Below are 24,677 nucleotides of genomic sequence, written 5' to 3'. Positions count from 1 at the left end.
TCAGGTCCTCACAAAACATTTTATTCCCGGAGGGTCTGCTCCCCAGTCCTCACTCTGCCGAGGTACCCCCTTCCTCCCTCCCAAGCCACAGCTCCGAAGCCTACAAAGTCCAAGCCCCCCGACATCTGCCCAGAGCCAGCAGGGCTGGGGTGGGGGGTATCACTCTTCTGCTTGGATCTCCCCAATCCAACATACTGGGGGGGGGCCGGTCTTGGGGCCCCAGAGCTCAGAGACATCCAAGGGCTTGAATCGCCCCGTTCTCTGGGCACCGGGGTGAGTGCGTGTGTTGATCTCGTTCCCGGGATTTGGGGGGAGCACAAATATGGGAGCTGGGCTCTCTCGGGGACTGCAGAAAGTCCGAGCTCTCATAGCCTGAGTCAGACAGCCGTCTGCCTCCTCTGCCCGACATTTCCGCCATTAGAGCAGGGAGGGGGTGGTCCCACTCACGGGGCTCTCCAGCCCCTTCTACCATCCGAGGTCAGAGGTGGGCAGAGACCCCGGGGTGTGGGGGGGGGGGCAGGCAGAGGGAGGGAACAAAACCCCTTTCCCAGCCAGCCAAATACTTCTCACTGCAGCTGCATGTGGACCTAGGGTTCCCAACGGACCTTGAACCATGGCTGGAACTCACCTACCATTAAACCACTGTGGCTTTACTACCAAGGAGGGCTTGGCCACCATGGAAGGTCCGTCCCATGATCAAGGTCGGAGCTGGGAAACAGGACCTTGACTCAGAAGTGCTTCTGCAGTTGGCTGCCCTGGGGAGAGATTGTCCCCCTTCAGCTGAGAGGCTAGGGAGGATGACGGAACATGGGTTCGAGGACCGGGTGGGTTTTGCAGGACGTCTAGGAGTTTGCCAGCTAGACTAGTCGCTCATCAAACCCGCCCTGGCGCTCCGCTGTGCCCGGCCCACTTGGGAGAACAGAGCTTTCTGCTTTCCGGGAGGAAGATGCAGCCCCTTCCAGTGGGGGTGGAGACCAGAGCCTAGAGGCTGCGGGCCCTGATCCCACCTCAGTAGACCTGCATCTGCTGGCCACAGGTGAGGTTGGGTCGGCTCAGGGCGTCCCACATGAGTAGCATCTCGTATGGCAAGAAGCGATGGACCAGCAGCAGCTCCCGGTAGAAGCAGGGGTCAAAGGAGGATATGCGGGCCGAGGGAGCGCCAATGCCAGCTGTGCGGATACCGCCGTGTGAGGCGGGCTTCAGACCTTCCTGCTTCAGGCACATGCCCAGGAAGACATCATCGATAGGGAAGAGGTCCAGTGTGGAGGCGGCCCGGCGCAGGGCAGTGGCCGTGAAGCGGGACAGCAGGAAGCCACCCCCCCCACAGTAGGGAGGGTACTTCTCCTCCTGTGTCACCACTGTTGGCACATAGTACTTGCTCCAGGGAACCCGGATGGGGCCCACACTGTGGATCAGTTGCCCCACAAAGAGGTGGCGGTCGGGATTATGGTCCTGCAGGTAGGAGACCATGTTGTCTGTGTGTGCGAAGACGTCATCATCCCCATTGAGCACGAAGCTGGCATTGGTGCACCGAGTCTCCTGCCACTTTAGGAAGAGCACCTGAAGGCGAGGCGGACAGGGCACACGAGCTTGAGGGCTGGGGCAATCAGCTGTGGGTCCCGGCCGGCCGCCCAGCCCAAGGAGCCCAGACGAGGCTGTGTTCCCGGGCCAGACTAGCATGGGTTTGAGGCCCCACCCTGAGCTTCAGTCTCCAACCTTCCGGACAGACCTTATCAGAGGACCTGTCTCCAGGAGTGTTGGGGACCTGTGGAGATGATGCTCGGTAAAGCGCCAACAAGTGCTGGAAAATTGTCACATTTACATTTATTGTAGCTCCTTCTGACTCTGCCTGGCCAAGCACTGCTGGTAAATAGTTACTTGTCTATTATTTAATATCTACCTTCCCCACCAGACTCTAGGCTTCCCCTGGGGTGGGGGTGGACTGTGTCTCTCCCGTGTTATCTCCCGAGCACCCAGCGTGGGGTCATCACTTTGTAGGTACTGGATTCAGATTTGTCAAGTTGACATTTTTACATGCTTTTGTGTTTTGAATGAAGAACGTGGCAGGTTGAGAGGCTCTGGCCCTCTAACCGCCTCAGCTTCAGTTTCCTCCGTAATAACTTTTGCTGCAACGCCAGGCACCGCCCTGCCTGGAGTCTCTCCTGCAAGCAGGGGTGATCTTCAACCCCATCTACCGATGAGGAAATAGAGGCTCTGCAGATAAAGTGACTTGGACAAGGTCACACAACAGATACGTAGCCACTTAAGGTCTTGAGCCCAGACCCGTCTGTGCCAACTGTAAGCAGGGACCTACACTGGGTCCCCTTCGACTCCTGGGTAGGTCCTCAGAGCCTCTAATTCTAATCTCATTCTAATTCTGGTCTAGAGAATGTCGGTGATGGTGTGTATCAGAATGCTAGAAACTCGGAGCTTCCTAGTGGGGCAAGTGAAAAGGGAAGCAGGAAGCATCCTCATAGCTCTCAACGGATAAAGAGGGAATTCTTTGGGTTTCTGGGCCATTTCTGAGGCAGGGACGTGAGGAAGACCAGGTCAAAAGCGGGGGGGATTCCGGGCACACCGAGCCTGGGAGGCTCACCTAAGGCTACTCCTTATCTGGGTCAAGGCAGGGTTCTCTTGTGGGTTCTGGTCCACCAAAAAGGTCTTTATTGAGCACCCGTGGCACAGACCTGGGCCTCACGGGGAGACAGAACAAGTCAACAAGATGTTCTGTCCGGCGCCCCGAACCCCTGCTCGTCATTTGAACATCTGGCACTGCTCTAGAAGCTTTGTAAATATTATCTCCTGTAATTCTCGTAACAGCCCTGGGAGGGAGGTGGGCAGATCCAAGCAATCCCATTTCCTTGATAACTATGAGGAAACGGAAGCCCCGAGTGGTAAATGATTATCGAGCAAGCAGCAGAGCATGAATTCAAACCTAGGGCATCAGGCTCCGAGAGCCAGCCGGGCTTGTACATGGGGTCACCCTGCCCTTTCTCCCCGCCTCCCTTAGCGACTCCGATCGCCGATCGCCGTGAGGGCAGCGAAGAAAGCGGGGAGGGATGGATGGGGACTTCTGGGCCCCTGGGCCCCTCGGAGGAGGCGGGGGTGAGGGGGCAGGGAGGAGGGGGTGGCCCTCATCAGGTGACTCCCCGCGGGCTCACCTGTTTGAGCGTGAGGTTGAAGAAGGAGTCATGGAAGTCCCACTGCAGGATGTCGCCGTGCGCCTGTGCCTCCAGCGCCAGCAGCCGGTTGACCTTGCGAGCCTCCAGGGGGTTAGGGGCCGTGCCCACCAGGAAGAGGCGGCGCAGCTGGGCACCCCGCACCTGGCGCTCGCGGCCCCAAGTGCGCCGCACCAGCTCCCGCCGCTCGTAATTCCTGGGCGAGGATTTGATCACCAGCAGCAAGAAGACGGGCGGCGCGCACTTGCCCAGGGGCACGTCCTGCAGCAGCGGGAAGTCACGGCAGTGCCTGTAGAGCAGGAAGTCACGCACCTGCTGTGGCTGCCCCTCGAAGCTGGGCAGGGTGGCCATGGAGGCGTTGGCCCTGCAGGGGGCGGGCGGGGGGCGCGGGGCGGGCCGAGAGGGTAGAGAGGGCCAGGTCAGGGCCACGGGGTTGTCCTGGGGCTCCTTCAGGCTCTGGAAGGCGGGCGATGACATGTACAGACTGAAGAAGAAGAGGGTGACGATGCTCAGAGCTACAGGCAGGGCCGCCTCTGTGCTGCGGGGCCAAGAACATCTCATCCTGGCCGGCCTGGTGGTTCCTGCTAAGAGTAACAGGCAATGAAGATACCAGACGGGTCAAGCGCCTTCCCTGAGGTACCTGTGGACCCCAACACCTGGGTGCAGCCCTACAGTCGCTCCGGTCGGTACGATATCGAAACGCACCCTCTCCTATCCCCCCCACACCCCACGCCTCCTCCCGCCCCTCAACCCACGTTGGCTCTGACAGGTGCCCAGGCCCTGCGGGGGATTAAATCCTTACAGACAAAACCGAGGCCTGGAGATGCCAAGGTGAGTCTCCCAGGCTCCGTGTGCCCGGAATCCCCCCCGGTTTTGACCTGGTCTTCCTCACGTCCCCGCCTCAGAAATGGCCCAGAAACCCAAAGAATTCCCTCTTTATCCGTTGAGAGCTATGAGGATGCTTCCTGCTTCCCTTTTCACTTGCCCCACTAGGAAGCTCCGAGCTTCTAGGATTGCGAGATCGTGACCTGAGCTGAAGTCGGACGCCTAACCGACTGAGCCACCCAGGCGCCCCTGGGAAGCCCTCTTTAACCCCTCGGGAACACTCCTGATTCTGTCTGGCACCTGTAGCTCTGTCTACCCCTCTCTGGTCCAGTCTTGATCCCACGGGGGTGTCTGCGTTTAGCTTTGTCTTTCTAAGACTGGTGACTTCCTGAGGGTCCCTGAATTGCCCAGCAGGGGGCAGACACATGGGGGAAGCAGGGAGTGTTTGAATGAATAAATTCATGAATAAAAGTAAATTCATGAAGGTTAACTCTGACTCATCCTTCGAAACCCCAGCTCTAATGTCGCCTCCTCCTAGAAGCCTTCCTTCCCCGTATCCAGGCAGAGCCCCCGGTCTCCCTTCCAGATCCCTTTCCCGGGCTTCCCTGGATTCCCTTAATGTCCTTTCGTCTGGAGAGGTAGTGTCTCTAGTGTTTTTCAGTCCTAAATGTGAAGGTCTGTTTTCCGGCGCAGCATGAACCTACTGGATGAGACCCAAGGCAGGACTCACCCATTCTCAGATGCGTGTCGTGTTGACTCACCCCAGAGAGGTACAGACTCCAGAGCCCCACTCCTGGGTTTCAATCCCGCTGCCATCACTCCCCAAGCGTCAACGAGTGTTTGTTGAATGAATACGTGGACCTCAGGACTTACCTCAAGCTGCCTGTGCTGTTCTGGGGTCCCTTTGTTCTGCCCACCGGCACCTGGAAAACGTGAGGCAGTCAGTGGATTCCGGAAGGCTCCCCCTGCCCCAAGCGACCCCACCCGGCTATGGCCTGGAAGCAAAGAAGAGAGCAGCTTCCCATTTCCATCTAGAGCCGGGAAGGGTGCCTTCCTCCTGGATCCACGAGGCCATTTCCCTAATGTGTCTGCACACCGCCCGGCCAAGCCCCTCCGGCCAGATGTCTCCCGGAAACAGGGCTCAGATCTTACCCCACAGGCTCTGCTGTGTGACGTTGGAAAAGAAGCCTGCCCTCTCTGAGCCTCCACGTAAAACGGGGAGAATCAACCCCACGTAAGAGTGTTTTTGTGGGGGTTTTAACCTCGAACACGCTGCGTATGATCCTGCATCAGGATTTTTGCACAGATTATTCCCTCTGCCTGGAACACTCTTCCCCAGACGTGCACACGGTTCCCTCCCTCACACCTTTCTGGTCTTTGCTCCAACGTGCCCTCCTCAGGACACGCTATCTCACTAGCAGCCCTGGTCCCCGACCGTGTTCTCCTTTTTTTTTTTTTCTTCCACGGCACTTTACATCTCCTAAAATATATGATGAAACTTGAAAAATGTGTTGTTTCCCAGGGCCCCCCGGGGGGCTCGGTCCGTTCAGCGCCCGACTTCGGCTCAGGTCATGATCGTGATCTCGCGGTGCGTGGGTTCGAGCCCCGCCTCGGGCTCTGTGCCGACAGCTCGGGAGTCCGGAGCCTGCTTCGGATTCTGTGTCTCCCTCTCTCTCTCTCTCTCTCTCTCTCTCTCTGCCCCTCCCCCACTCACACTCTCTCTCAAAAATCAAGCCAAACATTAAAAAGTATATAGATGGTTTCTCATCCATCTCCGCCACCAGAACATGAGCTCCTGTCTCGGTCACCATCTTATTCCCAGCCCCCAGAACTGTGCTTGGTGTGCAGTAGGCGCTAAATGGGTGCTGAACGGACGAGGAACGAATGAACGCTGGATTTCCACAGGCACGGGGCACCTAACCGTCTCCACTCTGGAACCCTCGCTCTTGAGGGTGAACAAACGCCAAATTAAAACCTCACTGCAATGACACGAGGTGACAAAAGGCACAGGAGGAAATGGGGCCTGGTGGCAGGTGTGGCTTTTGAGGTCTGGCGGGCATGCCAGCTGGATGCGAGTGGCAGAGAAGAGCCAGGGTGGCTGAGGTCTGGGGGCAAGGTCGCAGGGGAGGGAAGGGCAGGTGCACGGAGCTGGCGGAGCCTCAGCAGCTTCAGGACCCTGTCCGCGGGTGGCATAGGGCCTGTCTTGTCGCTGTGACATTCCAGCTTGGCTGCCAGGCCTGGGAGGGGGGGGGGGTTAGGCTGCTGGAGGGCAGGTCTGGGAGACCTCAAAAGGCAAATAACCTTGGGATAAAACCGTGCGCCGATGGATGAGGTCCAAGAGTGAATGGAATCCCGGAAGGACATTTTCCCGAACTGAAGAGAGGCCTGAGTTTAGGATGGACGACGGGAAAGGTGTGGTTCCCAGGCAAACCCCGAGCTACAAGGATAGAAAACGGGTGCCTGGGTGGCTCAGTGGGTTGAGCCTCTGACTCTTGGTTTCTGCTCAGGTCACGATCTCGTGGCTCGTGAGTTCGAGCTCCGAGTCAGGCTCTGCACCGAGAGTGCGGACCTTGCATGGGATGCTCTCTCTCCCTTTCTCTCTGTCCCTCCCCTGCCCATGCTCGCTCGCTCTAAAATAAATAAGTAAATTTTTTTAACCTTTATTTATTTTTGAGACAGAGAGAGACAGAGCATGAACGGGGGAGGGGCAGAGAGAGAGGGAGACACAGAATCGGAAGCAGGCTCCAGGCTCTGAGCCATCAGCCCAGAGCCCGACGCGGGGCTCGAACTCCCGGACTGCGAGATCGTGACCTGGCTGAAGTCGGACGCTTAACTGACTGAGCCACCCAGGTGCACCCCCCCCCCCCCCATCTGCAGTTTACAGCTGAAATCAGGGATTTTCAAACAGGTGGTTCTGTCCCCAGGATACACTTGGCAACATCTGGAGACATTCCTGGCCGTCACCATTTGCAAAGGGTGGAGGTATGGCGCTGTTAATGGCATTAAGTGGGTGGAAGCCGGGATGCTGTTGCAATTAACATCCTGCAGGATCTAGGATAGCCTCGCCTCCGGATAATCCAGACGCAAACATTAACATTGTCAAGGCTGAGATATCCTGGTCTAAACCAAGAGAAACCCAGAACAGAGAACTCAAAACGAGGGAAGACTGGAAGTGGAGACTCAGGGTGGAACACAAAACCTTGCGATGGGTTTTTATACAAATTCATCATATGGAGGAGTTTTGCGCTCTATTATTTTTTCTAAGATTGTTTATTTTTGAGACAGACTGAGCACAAGCAGGGGAGGTACAGAGAGAGGGAGACGGAGAGAATCCCAAGCAGGGCTCAAACTCATCATCGGTGAGATCGTGACCTGAGCCGAAACCGAAGAGTCGGACACTTAACCGACAGCCACCCGCATTCCCCATTTTTTTCTCCCCAGGTCTAAGGTTTCCCTCAATGGAGGGATTCTGGGGCGCCTGGGTGGCTCAGTCAGTTAAGCGTCCGACTTCAGCTCAGGTCATGATTCAAGGCTTGTGAGTTCGAGCCCTGCATCTAGCTCTGTGCTGGTAAGCTCAGAGCCTGGAGCCTGCTTAGGATTCTGTGTCTCCCTCTCTCTCTGCCCCTCCCCCCCCCCCACATACTCAGTCTCTCTCTCTCTCAAAAATAAACACTAAAAAAAAAAAAAAAAAATTAAACAGGGATTCTGCTACTTTACCCTACCAGCCCAGCCCCCATGAGGTTCCTGATTAGGGTCTGAGAGCTCAAGTTCGAGGCAGAGGAGGGAGACCCACTTCCCCTCCTCCCTATAATAGACCTCCATTAATGCATCCAAGACCCCCTGCCTTTTGCCACCCACCAAGGCAGAGGAAAGAACTTCTGGGCCTCCCTGTCAGCAAGGCTGAGAGCACAGAAGATTTACTGGTCTAGTAAACCTTGTTGGGTGCCGCTGTGGGTGGTGCCCCGGGTAGTGCAGTCACGGGTCTGTCCTTGTGGGTTTGGTTATTACTTCCTCCAAGCTACTGAGCGGCAGCCTGAGGCCTTTGCTGGGTGGGCCAGGTAGCTGGTGAGAAAGAAACTCCTTGCAGGCCTGGGTCCAATTCCCTGACCCCTACCCAAGACCCTGCTGTCCACCCCCTCCCGTTCTCATTGAACAGAATGACTGGATTTACAGAAGTCCAAACAGCCGCTAACTCAGTGAAGTCCATGGGCTTTGAATAACCCTGGGGAAATCACCACCCCTGTTTCATAGATGGGGAGGCGGAGCTCACAGTTATCCCAGGGTGGCCCAGTGGGTACCTCATGTCACCACAGAAACAACCTGCTTTGTCTCCAGGTCCTTCAGTCCTGAGAAGGGTCTCAGCAGCTCTTATCCCCCAAAAAACCGATAATATGAAAACCGTTCATTCATTCACGCGTTCTTTCATTCATTTAACAAATAGGTCTGGGGAACCTGAGAAGCCTCAACCCTGGGCCCGGCCCCCGCAGAAGCTCCCAATCTGGGGGACACAAATCCAGGTACCTGTGGGATCAGGCCTGGGGCCAGAAGAAGGGACCAGGATATTGAAGCTAAGGCTCTGAAGGATGCATAGGAGCTCACCGAGGGGAATTCAGGTAGAGGAAAGAGCAAACGGAAAGGCATGGAAGGGAAAGAAAACAGGCCTATTCAAGGTATCGTCTGTGGTTTATTTTGCTGAAAAGCAGAATTTGGGGAGGGGGTGATTTCCGAGGCTAGGGAGTGGGGCCAGACCCTGTAAAGACCTTGAATGCCAGATTGAGAAGTGGGCTATCTCCCGGAGGTCGGGGGAAGAAACCACAGAGGGTATGCGAACAAGGAGTGGGAAAGCCCGATTCGTTGCTGAACCCCAGCCCCGAATTGACCTTGGCCAGCCACTTCCCTTTGGACGAGGCAGTGCTGAGCCCCCCGACACCCACCCGCAACGAGGTCACTTGGAATTGTGTGTTAAAGGGCTTGGCTTTAACCGCACTGGCTGTGTGGTAACCACTCAGTGACCTCGTCACTGTACTGGCTCCTTAGGTGCCCCTAGAGTCCCTGCTTGCAGATGGGGACACTGAGACTCAGCGTGAAGCAGAATTGGAGCCCAGGACTCCGACGGGTGGAGTCCGTCTATCCTATTCTTCCCGAGATGCAGAATTTCTGGGAGATTCCCTACCCGGACCTCAGAGCCTTCCAGAATCTGTCACAGGAATCACGCACTTAAACATCCCACAAAGGACAGACAACTGGAGCCCAGGTCAGCCAACACTCCGCTGCTGGGCCACCCTGGGTGCAGACAGGCGAGTGGAACCTACGAACAGGTATAACTAAACCAGCCCCTTTCTTCCGATATTAACACCGGAAGGAGGTAATTCGTTTTGTAGCATCCTGATTAACACTGTGGCAGAAGGGCGGGCCCATGGGTGGGGCACCTGATCAGCCTGGGAACTCCTGAAGGATAATAAAGATAATAAGGAAAGACAGAAAGGTCAAAGCCTTGGGGGACAGGCATCTTGGGCTGAGGGCTTAGCAAGCGCAAAGGGTCAGACCCCAAATGTAAGGTGCCGAAGGCAGAGAGAGGGAGGCCCTGTGGCTGGAACAGGGCGACAGGAGGGAGATGATGGTGGGTTGTCAGACCATGCCAGGGGGAGGGTGGGGGGAAACGGGGCAGGCCGCGAAGAACCTCTTATGTTGGCACATGTGAGGGGCAATGGGAGCCACGGAGGGGGTGTTGAGCAGGAGAGGGAAAAGATCGATTTATGCTGTTAAGAAGCCCCCTGTGGCCACGGAGGGGATAAGGACAATCAGGCAGGAGTAGAGGCCAGGCAGCAACCAGGCAGAAGAATCTGGGGGCCTGGACAGGGGCTGGTCAGCGAGGTGCAGGGAAGGGAGCAGATTCAGGAAAGACGATGAAGGGAGTCATCAGTGGGTAAAGCCCATGGGAGGCGGAGAAGGAAGGATCGGGAGGCACAGCGTACAAAGCCTGGGAGCCTTTCCCATGGGATGTTCTGGGGCAGTGGTTGACTTCGCTGTGGTGTCCAGCCAAGAGCTGTGGGGACACGATGGCGAGTAAACCAGGAAGGCCCAGCAGGTATTTGATGAATGAGCACATCTTTCCACTGCTTGCCCACGGCAAGGCCTCCTTCATGCTTCTTCCCTGCAGATCAGACACAGCGGCTGTGGACAGAGTCACAGCAGTGACGTCTGGGCTGACTCTCAGGGACCCTCACTGCCAGACCAGCTGATCCTGCTCCTGGCTGTTTGCCTTCCAGACACTGGTGCGATTTCGCCGTCACCCAGAGCCTGCGTCTTCTAGTATACACGGAAAAGCCACTCGTTTCAACGTTTTCAAGATCCAAGAGCCTCCCTCTGGGGTGTGGCTGCCAGGTATGGGACCTCTCAGCTCCTGTTCCCCCGCCCCTAACGACCCTTGCCTCCTGGTCTGCTCCAGCCGCACTAGCCTTGTCAGCTTCTTGCAGCCCTGCCACAGGGCCTTTGCACCTGCTTGACTTCTGCTCTTTCCCCATTGATCTTTAGGCTCAGCCCAATGCTGCCTAATTTTTTTTAAATGTTTATCTTTGAGAGAGAGAGAGAGAGAGAGAGAGAGAGAGAGAGAGAGAGAGAGGGGGAGAGAGAGAGTACAGAGAGAGACAGGGAAACAGAGGATCCAAGGCAGGTTCCTCGCTGTCACTGCAAAGCCCGATACGGAGCTTGAACTCACAAACCGCGAGATCATGACCTGAGCCGAAGTGGGACGCTTAACTAACTGAGCCACCCAGGTGCCCTCAATGTTGCCTTTTCAGAAGGGCCTCAACCTCCCAGCTAAAACACCCTGCCCCCAGCTCTGATTCTCTCTGCCACTCTCACCACCACTGCACGTGGGAAATCTACTCACTTCTCTCCTGTTTATCTGCCCAACCGGCCTGGAGCCCCAGAGGTGGGGCCAGGTGTCTCACCCCTGACAGCTGTGTCCCCATGTGACGCTCACTGGCTGTTTGTTGAACGGGGGGGGGGGGGGGGGGGGGAGAAAGACAACGGCCCACATATCAGCAATTTCCTCATGCCTCATTTCAGCCCAAAACCCGCTGCACGTGACAGGTGCCACAGCCCCGTCTGCCCTACAGGCCTTGGGGGACGACGGCGATTCAGTCACGATGAGTTAGCAAGTGCCCGTAGAGCAGAGACAGGACCAAGAGGTACTAATGCACTAAAGAGCCAAATCTCCGCAGCGCTGAAATATTCATGATACGTTTAATGAGCAAGAACCCCGACGTTCGTAACTGTTAATGACCGGCTAAATACGCGGGAAGCACCCAGGAGTTCTAATATACGACGGAACACGTTCGCATTCGTGATGCATGAATGAACATGAACACAAATGACAATGAACATGAACCAGCCACTGAAGGGTCCTGAGACTAAAATATACAGTCGCTGGGTGGCCACGATTCATCGCAAATACACAGCACTAAATACTAAGGATTCACTGAATATTGATGAGGTACGGGAAGTACAGAAGGGGCTGACCACTCAGCAGAATTCATTCATTCATTCATTCATTCATTCGTTCGTTCGTTCAGGACGCCTGCTCCTGTGAGACCATGGCGGGCCTGCCTGACACGGGCTTGGAGGGTCCCATCAAATCAAGGGGATTCCCCGCGTGATGCTCCCACTTTCCAGATGACGAAACTGAGGCCCGGAGAGGGTGAGTCCTGGACCGCTCTCCGGGCCCGTCAGACACACTCCCTGCCCCAGTCGCTGGGTCTCACTTTCTGAATCAGAGGCTAAAACCCTCGCCCAGCAGCCGCGAAGACCGACAGCCCCCGAAGTCGGCTGTGGCGGCCCCGTCGGTGGACCCGGGGCCGGTAGCGGGTCCCTCCTGGGCCTCATCTGCAAAGCCGGATGCTGTCAGCTGCTAACCCATGGTTCACTTCCCGCAGGCGAATGAATACCGGCCTCACTGGGGTCTTCCTCATGCTGTACTTAACTTGACAAGGCTCAGCTGGGATTCTGAAAAGGGCATGGAACGTTCTGGGACTTCCAGAAGGCAAGGGGAGGGGCGGGGGGGGGGGTGGTGGTGACAGGAGAACCCCAGTTGTGCGCACGGCGACCGGGGTCCTGAGACAGGCTGTAAGCCAAACCACACATTTAGGAAGCGCCAACAAGGACCAGTTAACATCAGCGTCAGTGACCGTTGTCACGTACACGCTGTGACTGCTGAGCCACCGCCGAGCACCTAGTGTGTGCCATGCCCTTGGTATACGTTCTGGGCACGCGGCCAAGATGACTGCAAGAAACGCCCGTGTTCACGGAGCTGATGTGTGAATCAGGGGCAGAAAGGCAGTGAATGCGACAGCTTTCTAGAGAAGTTCCTGGAAGAGACTCAAGGGTGGGACTCAGGGTATTTGCAGGAGAGGGTGTGAGGCCCCGGCCTGGGCGTGATCCCTGTGACTGTCCTTGTGAACCACCTTCCAGGCAGACCTAATCTCCAGTTCCCAGGTGGCTGAGCTGGGCCCAGAAAGGGAGTGCTCACCCCCCGCCCCCCACCAGAGGTCACACATCCAACCAAGGCCAAGAGTGGTTGCTAGGATTTGAACCCTGATCCGCTGGACCCTGATCATTGATTTCATACCAGCTAGGCCTCCCAGTAATGATGGACCGGTTCCTTTTTGCAAGAAGTAAAAGCTATTTTTGTGAGCAGAGCGGCGGGGGGGGGGGAGCAGGAAAAAAGGGCTCGTCCAGGATGGCTCCGTGGAGGAGGTGACCTGGGAGAGCCCACCTCAGAAACTGCTCAGGGTACGTGGGATGGGCCAGGTGGGGACCTGCGGCCTCGAACTAAATGCCGGCCCTGCCCCAGCCGAGCCTCAAAGGACATCCTTGGACTTGTTTCCTAGATGGAGGAATCGAGGTCTCATGGGACCTTCCTCTGGGGGCCTCCCGAAAGCCCCCCACACCTTCATGCCCTCCTTCAGTCAGGATTAGAGTTAACACCTGTTAACACCTCTTAAGCCCTGTGTGTGGTCCCATTTGGACCACCTGCTCTCCACCCACCACACCTGCTGGCGGGAGGGCTTTGCTGGCCTGGTTTTTTATGGATAGGGAAACTGAGGCACAGAGCCCTCATCCAAGGAAGGTCACGTGGGACTTCAATCCCTGCCTGACGAGGCTTCCTTTAGTTTGCTGTGCTGGTAGTGAGCTCCCCATGACGGGGATCAAGCTGAGCCACACTCCCATCAGGGGGCCGGATCACAGTGGGTAGCCTTCTTGATTCATGGGGGGGGGGGGGACAAGTCACTGTCCCACTCTGGGCCTCAGGAGGCAGTGGCAGGAAGAGAAGGCGTCCAGTAACACCTTCCCTCCTCCTCCAAGGCTCACCTAGCCCAGCCCTGGGGTTCCTGGGCCAAGGAAGCCTGTCTGAATCCCTCAAGCTCTGGCCTGGAGAAGGGACGTTTCGAGGCCCCTCCTTGGTTCCCCCACACCCAGGGCACCTGGAAGGAATTGCCACACCCGACGGGTGAGGGAGAAAGGGTTGGACGAACCCCACTTGGGTTGACTGGGGCCCCCGCTGCCCGACGCAGGGTCCACACCTCTTTCTCAAGACTCCTCAGCCCTTGCCTGGCCGGGTGACCGCCTTAGGAACCCGCAGGGCAGTGCGAGGACGCCGTAGCCCCAGGGCTGGCCCCAAAGCTGGACTACAGGAGGCTCTGGGGGGGGGGGGGCGGGGAGTGGGAGAGCTCAGTTTCCCCATCTGAAAAATGGCCATAAAAAAACTCGCACCCCCAGGGAACCTGGAAGGGTGGCTAATGATACAGTAATACTTAATATAGTGACAGCTGGCTTCCCCTGGATGTCCACTCACTCCACGGCTGCAGTGCGAGCCCACGTACTTGACCCTCCCCACAGTCCCCTCCAACCCGCCCCACCTTGACACATAGGGGAACGGAAACTCAGAGACCCAAAGTCACTCTCTTGAGGTCCCCTAGGGGCCAGGGGGCCCCCGTCATAAAAACTGCCGCTGGCCGGACATCTCGGGCAACTAAATGGAAGCTGAGTCATTGTCCTAGTCAGTCAGGGAGGTGACACTGAGGTGCGTTCAAAAACCAGGGGCACCCTGCCCAGGCCACCGAGCCAGGCATTGGCCGAACAGGGAGGGCTGGGAACCCCAGAGGGAGCCGTGAGCTGAGGTCCCCAGCGCCTGGGAAGGCTGGCAGTCAGCGGTGGTTCCCTCAAGAAACAATAAAAACCCCAGCCTGGGCACCAGGGTGCTGTTTCTGCCACACCCTATCAGTGCGCCAACAATCTCGACACAAACGACGACAGTTAAGAGTAACAGCCGGAGCCTGAAGAGCGCCCTCCACTTCCCCATTCTGATTCAGCCCTTTCCTGGGAAGTGGGCGTTGGGGAGTGGGGACAGGGGTCCAGGGACGCCTCCCTATGTCCAGAGCTGCGACGGGACAGTGCCAGGAGAGGCTTCCTTGCCCGCCAGGCTCGAGCCGGTCTTGGAGATGCCGGCGACGAGTATCACTGATGGGTGAGGGCCACGGAGTCATTGAGACCTGGGGCTCCGGGATCTCCCGGCATCTTGAGGGTAAGCGCGGTGGAGACCCGACCCCAGGGACCTGCCTGGGCTTCCCTAGAGCCCCGACTTCTCTCCCCACCCCGGAGGTCCGCCAGGTCCTCAGGGGCCCCCAACACTCACCCCGGACCACGGTCCAGCCTCTGACCTCTTGGCTCCTCTGCGCTGCGAGCAGGAGGGAGAGCTTCACCTGCGCGTGAGCCTCCGCCTACCTTCCTCCGTCCGCCTCCCCCCCACCCAGGTTTAATTCCTTCCTGCCTCCTCCCAGCCTCACCTCCCTCCAGGCTCCCCACTCCGCGCTTGGCCGAGCTGCTTAATAGCCCAGTAGAAATTCACCCCGCCGGCCCCTCCCTTCTTCCCCTCCCGACCCCGCCCCTTCACCTCTGCCCGCCGGCTCCCACCTCAACCTTCCTCTACCACCTCCTGCGCGCCCCCTCGGGGCTCTCAACCCCAATTGGGTCGCGCCCTCCCCCCCACCCGCCCCCGCCAGCCAGAGAGTGAGCTCCCCGCGGCCCGGGGGTGTGCAAGCAGCGCCTTCCCAGCCCCTGGCACGGGGCCCCGTGCAGGGTTGATCCACCCTGTGTTCGATGAAGAGATGATTGAAAGGGCGACAGCAAAGCAGGTTGAGCCCAGGGGCTCCTCGGATCTCTGCAAGGGGTTGGAAGACTCCGCAACCCGAAAGCCTGTCCTGAACCCACAGCCCTCGGGATGGGAGAGGTTCTGGAAGTTGGAAGTCGGATTTGAAGGTTCTTGCGGTTGGGGTTGGTAAAGATCCGAATCCTGCCTCACGCCGCGTCTGAGATTTCTAGTCTTGACACGTTGGGGTCGGGAGCTCTGGTTTGGGGGAGAACCAGTTCCCTAGGTGTGAACCAGGTGATGGTTCGAGTCACCCCCTGCCTCGCCGCCCCAAGGAGGAAAGGAGGGCGCGTCCTGGGTGGGTGTGCCTCAGTTTCCTGCCGCGGAAAATGGAGGAACTAAGCCCTGACTCCTTTAGTTGGGAGAGGTCTGGGGAGCAGGGTCAACACAGAGCACGTGCGTCACCTCCATACACTGCGGGTATGAAGGGCCATTGCATCAAATGTCACTGCACCAAACGTGGGCATTTCATGCTGCACTGGGTGCCCACCCACACTTTCTTGCTAGGAAAAATGCTGTAACTTTGGAGCCTGTTGAGGTCAATTCTCCCCGCCCCCCCCCCAACCCCGGGGTTGGGGGTGGGGAGTGTCAGCTCAGGTTTCAGTTTAGGTTCCTTGCTTTTACCTTATGGGGTCCCTTGGGTTTTCTGAATTCAAGGGCCGCACAAGGATCTGGAGGGAGCAGCCCCTCCTATCCCCTCTGCAACAGACACTTCCTGCATCCCTGGCCCTGGAAATTTACTTAGATGTGATCTTGTGTTCAGAGTCACGTGGAGGAAGTCAGCTGAGGCACGCCCAGCCCCAATGCTGCAGGAAACTGAGGCCTGCCAGGTCTGAAGGTAGAAGCATAGAGACAGCAGGAGTGACTCCATAATCTTCCCGGGCAGATGAGGGTGCTGGAGGGCCTGGGTTCACGTTGCACCCAGAAAAGTATCTCATCACCCAAGCAGTTCTCCTGGTAGGTAGCTACCCAAGAGAATGCAAACTGGTGTTCAAGCAAATCCTCGTACATGCATGTCCCTAGCAGGGCTATTCACGGTAGCCAAAAGGTGGAAACAACTCCAGAGTCCATCAACAGACCAGTGGATGGACACAGTGTCTATTCTGTGAAAGTTAATCAAGGGAGACCTCGCTAAAGTCCACTTGGGAAGGGGGAGCCATACCACTGGTCAATTGCAGGAAGAATTGTCAATTACAGATCCAACAGAAGAGCCATCAAGAGGGAAGAATTATCAATGGCAGGCCCTAAAGGGGAAAAGGTAGACTTTTGCATTTCCCTGTAAGAGATCAATTACCCCTGGCCCTCGGCCAGTAAACGTGTCAAACTCAGCCAGTAAATGCCGTCAATCACCCTGAACTTCTGCTTTTCTCCAATGGGCTTTAGTTCAAAACAACCCCTCCCAACTAACTCCTTCTCCATAAAACAACTGTTCCTCCTCTCCTTTGTTTTTTGACATGCCTATAGTTATGCCAGAGCTTGCTTGTCCCAAGTTGTGGTTTCCCTGCTGTTCTCGAATAAATCCATTTTGCTGGTAAAGTAACCAGCTGTTTAATTTTAATTTTATTTTTAAAAATTATTATTTTTAAGAGAGAGAGAGAGCGGGGCAGAGGGAGACAGGGAGAGAGAGAAAGAGAGAGACTTCCAAGCAGTCTCCATGCTCAGCACAGAGACCAACACGGCTTGCTCCCAGGACCCTGTGGTCATGAAGTGAGCTGAGATCAAGAGGCCGATGTTCAGCGACCTGAATCACCCAGGCGCCCCTATTTTTAAGATTAACATTATTTGGTGATCACAAGTGGGATCCAGAGAAGAACCCCCCCCCCACCCCAACAATCCTGAGGCTGGTAAGCAAAGAGGTGCCAGAACCCACAGAGCCAACGGAGCCCTCATACTTTCTTCCCAACCATGGAGGGTAAGTCTCTCCTGGATTTTAAGCTCTGCTGTCTGTGTGTTTTGAGCTCTCCGGGTTTTCATTCAGGATCTGTTTTAAGGCTTTGTCTTTTCTGAGAGGACTCATTTGGCCTTTGGTCTGTATCCTTTCGGGAACCAGGTTGTTCCTATTGGGACTGACGCTTCTGGGCTGCCACCTTTTCAGAACTGAGCTGCTCCGATTGGAACTGTACTGGCCTTTGTTCCGATTCCTTCTGGAACTGGGCTATTCCTGTTGAAACTGGGCTGTTGAGGAGTTTTTCTTCTTGCTCTAGAGGAAACTTCTAAGAAATGGGATCTTAGTCATCCAAATGCTGTGAGCTCCCCTTACTGGGACCCCGGCCGGTTTTAACTTTAGAAAATACAGCCCCGGGGCGCCTGGGTGGCTGAGTCGGTTAAGCATCCGGCTTCACTTCGGCTCCGGTCTGATCTCCTGGATCGTGAGTTCGAGCCTCGCGTTGGGTGAACTCAAGCCCTGCATCAGGCTCCGCACTTCTCTCTCTCTATCTCTGCCTGTTACTTTCTCTCTCTCTCTCTCTCTCTCTCTCTCTCTCAAAAATAAATAAACTTGAAAATAAAATAGGGGCGCCTGGGTGGTGGCTGAGTGGGTTAAGCGTCCAGCTTCGTCTCAGGCCATGATCTGACAGATCGTGAGTTCGAACCCCGTGTCTTGCTCTGTGCTGGCAACTCCGAGCCTGGAGCCTGCTTCCGATTCTGTCTTCCTCTCTCTCTCTGCCCCTCCCTGCTCAGTCTCTCTCTCTCTTGAAAGTAAATAAAACGTTAAAAATAATGAAAGTAAGTACTTGAGGAACCAAAGAAACCCCAAATTTCTTACAGTTCTCTGGGTTAAGTATGAACTATGAGCAAGAGTTCCCCCCATTTTTTTTTTTTTTTTTTTGAGAGAAAGAGAGAGAGCAAGTGAGCAGGGGAGGGTCAGAAAAAGGGAGATTCTCCAGCAGGCTCTGTCTGCTGTGAGAGCTCAAACCCCTAAATGGTGAGATCACAGCCTGAGCCAAAATCAAGAGTCAGGTACTTACTTAACCGACTGAGCCACCCAGGCGCCCCCAGGGTCAGGGTTTCCCAAGGTGACCGAGGACCCCTATAGGTTTGCTGATGAATTTAGCCTCGTTATTCAAAATTTACCAAGCTGGTTTCTGAGATTTTTACCAATTAATCCACATGCTCGGTGGGGAGGGCCAGGCCAAACACTGGATGACACACACTAGCCTGGTGAGAACAGCCTGAAAGGGATTTGGAGAAACAGACCCCTAACTTGTGGCAAGATGCTAGAATTCTCGCTGGAAATCTCCACTGAGCAATTATAGTAGCTTTTGGAACAAGATTCAGGCTTGTATGTAAAAGCCTGGTGAACCTGTTCAGGGCCATTTAATCAATGTCAAATTGATTTTTTTTTTATTATTTATTTACTTACATATTGTTTTTGAGAGCTAGAAAGGGAGGGGCGGAGAGAGGGGGGGACAGAGGATCTGAAGTGGGCTCTGCCCTGATCGCGGAGAGCCCGACGTGGGGCTTGAACCCACGACCGTGAAATCATGACTTGAGCTGAAGGTAGACGCTTCATGACCGAGCCACCCGGGCGCCACTTAAATTGTCCTGAAAGAAAATTCTGGTCTTCCTTTAGATGTTGGATCCACCCAGGTAGCATTTAACCCTTTGTTTTTTTGTTTAAAAAAAATTTTTTTTTAATGTTTTTTATTTCTTTTTGAGACAGAGAGAGACAGAGCATGAGCAGGGGAGGGGCAGAGAGAGAGGGAGACACAGAATCTGAAACAGGCTCCAGGCTCTGAGCTGTCAGCACAGAGCCTGATGCGGGGCTCGAACTCACGACTCGCGAGATCATGACCTGAGCCAAAGTCAGATGCTTAACCGACTGAGCCACCCAGGCGCCCCAACCCTTTGTCTGATTAATGGGCTGAACCAGTTAAAAAGGACCAGGATGGAAGGAGAAATCTGTCTCCGCTCCAGATTTAGTTAATTTGGCAAACCACCTCTCTGGCATCCTAGATGAGTCAGCCAGAGGAAAGCCTGCTAATTCTCAATTTTCAGCTCCAGCAAATGAAGGCCCCCAACCCACACCCACCTCCCCCGCCACCCCCGCCCCACCATTTTCCGCTATTACTGCCAAGGGCTAGAACATTGGAAAAAAAGATTGTTACCAATTTAAGTGCCCGAGGCGCCTTCAGCCCCCAGCCAGCCTTTCCAACGCCCTTCTAATTCTCAGGGACCGGGGTTCTTCCCAGTCCTCCCTCTTAACTGGCTCAGAGAAACCTGTCTCCAGTTGGGGAATGAATCTCTCTGTGTCCTTACGGACACCAGAGCCACCCTCAGAACTCAACCCCGCTGCTCTCCAGCAGCCCCTGCCTGGGAGGACTCGAGAGCAGTTCACGTAGTCCGGGGCTCTGATAGCCTTCAACATGTTCCTGTCTCTGAACTTATCCCCTTTGCGCCCTTTGAGAGACGCACACCCTTCTCTCCTTAGCTCCTCTGCTCCCATTCATGTGTTGGGCTGAGATTTCTCAGAAAAGTACCACGTTGGGATTTCTTCTGTCCAACAGGGGGATATAACTCTCGCATTTGACGGTGGTAGTCAAAGTCACCCAGCAGGTGGACATAACTCTCGCATTTGACGGTGGTAATCAAAGTCACCCAGCAGGTGGACCAGAGGACCCTTTGACATCTTTTATTTGCTCCGCGTCTGACAGCACGACCCGTGGAGTCTGCGGGCACTGAGCACTTGTCCCTTTGGGAACAGCTTGCGTCCTCTTCCCCGGGCCAGATCTTCAACGGATGGCCGCCGAACTCACAGCCCCTTGCGGCGAGATTCAAATAGCTCCCTTAAAAGTTCTCCCTGGAGGGGCGCCTGGGTGGCTCAGTCGGTTGAGCATCCGACTTCGCTCAGGTCACGATCTCGCGGTCCGTGAGTTCGAGCCCTGCATCAGGCTCTGTGCTGACAGCTCAGAGCCTGGAGCCTGCTTCAGATTCTGTGTCTCCCTCTCTCTCTGGCCCTCCCCCCGTTCATGCTCTGTCTCTCTCTGTCTCAAAAATAAATAAATGTTAAAAAAAAAAAATTAAAAAAAAAAAGTTCTCCCTGGAATTAATGAGTAGCCTATAAATAATGATATATAATGATAATAAGCCTATCATTGGGCCCACGATAGAGGACTACAAGGCTCATGGCCTCATTATCCGCTGCACGCGTCCTGTAACACCCCTACTTTACCTGGGAGAAAACCCAACAGGCCAAGGGTGGAGGTTTGTCCGGGACCTCCGAGCAATAAATAGCATTGTCACCCCTCAGCACCCTGTGGCTCCCGTTCTCTGACACCCATTCCCACTGAAAGCCAATGTTTTCCTCTGTAATTGATGTATTCAGTGAGTTTTCGAATTTTTTTAATGTTTTATTATTTATTTATTACTTTTTAAATATGAAATTTATTGTCAAATTGGTTTCCATACAACACCCAGGGCTCATCCCGACAGGTGCCCTGCTCAATACCCATCACCTACCCCCCCCCATCAACCCTCAGTTTATTCTCAGTGTTTTTTTATTTTTTTATTTTTTTTTAACGTTTATTTATTTTTGGGACAGAGAGAGACAGAGCATGAACGGGGGAGGGGCAGAGAGAGAGGGAGAGACAGAATCGGAAGCAGGCTCCAGGCTCTGAGCCATCAGCCCAGAGCCCGAAGCGGGGCTCGAACTCACGGACCGCGAGATCGTGACCTGAGCTGAAGTCGGACGCTTAACCGACTTAGCCATCCAGGCGCCCCTATTCTCAGTGTTTAAGAGTTTCTTATGGGTTGGCTCCCTCCCTCTCTAACTTTTTTTTTCCTTCCCTTCCCCCATGGTCTTCTGTTAAGTTTCTCAGGATCCGCATAAGAGTGAAAACCTATGGTATCTGTCTTTCTCTGTAGGACTTACTTCACTCAGCATCACACTCTCCACTTCCATCCACGTTGCTACAAAAGGCCAGGTTTCATTCTTTCTCATTGCCACGTAGGATTCCATTGTGTATATAAACCACAATTTCTTTATCCATTCATCAGTTGACGGACATTGAGGCTCTTTCCATCGTTTGGCTACTGTTGGAAGTGCGGCTAGAAACATTGGGGTACAAGTGCCCCTATGCCTCAGCACTCCTGTATCCCTATTATTATTTACTTTTGAGAGAGAGCGGGGAAGGGGCAGAGAGAGAGGGAGACACAGAATCCGAAGCAGGCTCCGGGCTCTCAGCTGTCAGCACAGAGCCCCAACACGGGGCTCGAACTCATGAACCATGAGACCATGCCCTGAGCTGAAGTCAGATGCTTGACCCACTGAGCCACCCGGGCATCCCTCAGTGAGTTTTCTGAGTATTGCAATTGATGAGGAAAGCCAATACCTTTTTGCTTTCACTTGGGAAGGATGGAAATATACCTGGGCAGGAACGCCTACGGCTTCGCAGAGGGTCCTTCTTACTTTTCACAAATCTTCGCAGCTGATTTGGATGACCATAACCTTTCCTGAAGGTTCTGCTTTGTTACCATATGCCCAGGAGTTGCCTCTCTGGTCCCCTTTCTGAAACCTCTTCACAGAAAGACAGCATCCACCTGTTAACATTTGTGACCTTAAAGGGCCATAAAGCCTCCAAAGAAAAATTGCTATTCGCTCCCTTGATCTCAGAACAAGTTTGGATCCAGGCAGCCTTCAAGGGATCCTGAATCTCCCCAAATCTGAAAATAAGTGCCCATTACGAGGCTTTCTTGGACTGGAGGACTACTGGCAGAACTGGGTGCCAGGCTTCTCTCTTCAAGCTCAATCACCATATGGCTTACTAAAAACAACAGACCTGGGGCACCCGGGTGGCTCCGTCGGTTGAGCGTCCGACTTCGGCTCAGATCGTGATCTCGTGGTTCGTGAGTTTGAGCCCCGCGTCGGGCTCTGTGCTGACAGCTCAGAGCCTGGAGCCTGCTTCGGATTCTGTGTCTCCCTTTCTCCCTGCCCCTCCCCTGCTCACACTCTGTCTCTCTCTCTCAAAAATAAATAAACATTTTTAAAAATTTAATTTAAAAAAAAATGGCTCCTGTGTCCAAAATTTATTAGCTGCCATACATGTGCTGGTTTCTCGGGCTATTATTAAGATGGCCAGGCATTCCAGACTCAAATCCCTGGAGGACAAAATAAACCACCTCGCTGATGTTTCTGCCCCAAATGCTGCTCTCCAGAAAGCCAATAGCTAAACCTCTGTCATGGTCCAAAGGGACATTCTCTCACACGATAAGTTGGAAACGACTGACCAGAGACATCTAATAATTGGCTCCAGAAAAGGAAAAAACAATATTGGGAATCTAATAATTGTTGGTTTGATAAAAAGAGAGAACTCTGGTTTGGACCAAGGAATTCGGCCCTAGCAGAGATCCTGAAATTCCCACGAGTTACCACTGTATAGGCATTAAGCCATTGGTCTCTTGACAAAATGAGAGCATCCATGAACCAGTGCTGGTGGGGAATGGCAATAAAGCCACCAAAAGTGCCTACCTCGCCTGTCTCACCTGTTCAAAATACAATCCTGGGAAACCTGTTTGCACAATGGATTTCACACAGCTTCCGATGCTCGTGGGTTCAAGCCCTGCATCGGGCTTTGCGTTGACAGTGTAGAGCCTGCTTCAGATCCCCTGTCTCCCTCTCTCTCTGCCCCTCTCCAGTGCCTGCTCTCTCTCAAAAATAAGCAAACATTAAAAAAATAATAATAAAAAGGGAGTGCCTGGGTGGCTCAATCAGTGAAGCGTCTGACTTCGGCTCGGGTCATGATCTCGCGGTCCGGGAGTTCGAGCCCCGCGTCGGGCTCTGTGCTGACCGCTCGGAGCCTGGAGCCTGCTTCGGATTCTGTGTCTCCCTCTCTCTCTGCCCCTCCCCCGTTCATGCTCTGTCTCTCCCTGTCTCAAAAATAAATAAACGTTAAAAAAAACAAAACAAAACTGTAAAACCCTAATAGCTTCTAGGAGAAACTAACCCTGCTGTGGTAGAAAGATCTTTTCACGGCCGGCTCCCCGGGGGCCGACGACCTTAAGCATCACCCCTTGCCAACCTGGTGATTTCACCTCTTGGAAGAGACACCTCCGGGGAGGCGGTCTTCAGCCTCGCTGGGAAGGCCCTTCTCAGGTACCACTAACCACCCTTGTGCCACCAGACGCCACAGAGAACAGGCTTGGGTTCGCGTGACCCGTCTAACCCTGGCTGGGCCTGCGTACCGTCTGGTGACTCGTAAGTAAAGACTTCCCAGAACCGAAGCCGGTGACATCTGACGTGACGACTTCCCCACGATGTCCGCGGAGCCGGCCTGCATACCTTTTCTTAGGAGTTGTGCTGTTTTGCAAAAAGTTCACTAGCTGTCGCCTGCCCCGTATCTTCCCAAATGCATCTGGTAAATTCCTTCAGCGTACTCCGGCCGTAGTCACTCTTCTGTTTTCATGCCCGCTTTAAGCAGGGACTTCCAGGAGGCATACACGACTCTGGGTTTGCCTCCATAGAGAGAACTTTTCTCCCCTGTTGGAATAAGTGCCTATACATTAATTTTTAAAATTATTTGCATTAAAAAATATTTTTTAAGTTTATTCTGAGAAAGAGAGAGAGCTCGAGTGCGTGCTAGCAGGAGAGGGGCAGAGAGAGAGGGAGAGAGAGAGAGAATCCCAAGCAGGCTCCGCACTGTCAGCGTAGAGCCCAACTTGGGGCTTGAACCCACGAACCATGAGATCATGACCTGAGCGGAAACCAAGAGTCGGACGCTTAACCAACTGAGCCACCCAGGTGCCCTAAAGATTTTATTTTTCAGTAATCTCCACACCCACTATGGGGCTGCAACTCACAACCCCGAGATCAAAAGTCTCACGCTCCACGGACGGAGCCAGGCACGAGCCCCTGGGCCAATAAATATTTTTAGTTGGCTACTCTCAGATCTGGGCAAATTTACACCATATGGTAACTAGAATTTAAAGGAAACCTTGAAACAAAAGCAAAACGAAACAAAAAACCCAAAACAGAAACAAAAAGTGGCGGGAGAGGGAGCCCTACCCCTCAACGTCAGTGACGGGAAGGACGGTCAATTACAGACTCAGACAGAAGAATCCTCGAGGGGAAAGAATCAACTAGCGACCCCAACAGGAAAGAATGGGCGTTGCACCTCCTACAAGAAATTGTCCCCTCAACTCCCACTTCTCTCCGATGGACTTTAGTCCAACCCCATCCGGGCTTCCTCCTCCTCTATGAAACAACATACCTCTCCTTTGTTTCTTGGACATGCTTAGGTTTTGCCGTAGCTTTCGTGTCCCGAGTTGCAGTTCCTCTCTTGATCTCGAATAAACCAATTTTGCTGGTAAAATATTTGTCTTATTTTTAAGTTTAGCAACCCCTGCAATGGACTATTACTCAGCCATAACAAGGAATAAAGCGCTGACACGCTACGACATGCCTGAACCTCAAAAACACGGCGCGTGAAAGAAGCCAGACACAAAAGGCCACACATAGTGCGCGACTCAAT

The 24,677-nt window shown here is 54.4% G+C and overlaps 1 protein-coding gene across 4 annotated transcripts; it reads right to left on the bottom strand.

The window, feature by feature from the left end:
* On the bottom strand, nt 1-14,917 carry B3GNT3 (UDP-GlcNAc:betaGal beta-1,3-N-acetylglucosaminyltransferase 3). Of its 4 annotated transcripts, none has more exons than XM_043586986.1 (4): nt 14,701-14,917; nt 4,878-4,927; nt 3,162-3,763; nt 1-1,560 (listed from the first exon to the last, which is right to left on the bottom strand). In XM_043586986.1, exons 3-4 carry the CDS (start codon nt 3,738-3,740, stop codon nt 1,009-1,011), a joined length of 1,131 nt encoding a protein of 376 aa, XP_043442921.1. In that variant the 5' UTR covers nt 3,741-3,763; nt 4,878-4,927; nt 14,701-14,917; the 3' UTR covers nt 1-1,008. The 4 variants fall into 4 exon arrangements, with proteins under 4 accessions (XP_043442921.1, XP_043442920.1, XP_043442922.1 ...); XM_043586985.1 differs by having other exon boundaries at nt 3,162-3,760; nt 14,701-14,915; XM_043586987.1 differs by lacking the exon at nt 4,878-4,927 and having other exon boundaries at nt 3,162-3,760.
* Between the last annotated feature and the right edge of the window lie 9,760 nt (nt 14,918-24,677).

This window comes from Prionailurus bengalensis, chromosome A2, assembly GCF_016509475.1.
Source record: "Prionailurus bengalensis isolate Pbe53 chromosome A2, Fcat_Pben_1.1_paternal_pri, whole genome shotgun sequence".
NCBI classification, from domain to species: Eukaryota; Metazoa; Chordata; class Mammalia; order Carnivora; family Felidae; genus Prionailurus; species Prionailurus bengalensis.
This window is presented reverse-complemented; position numbering and strand designations above follow the sequence as displayed.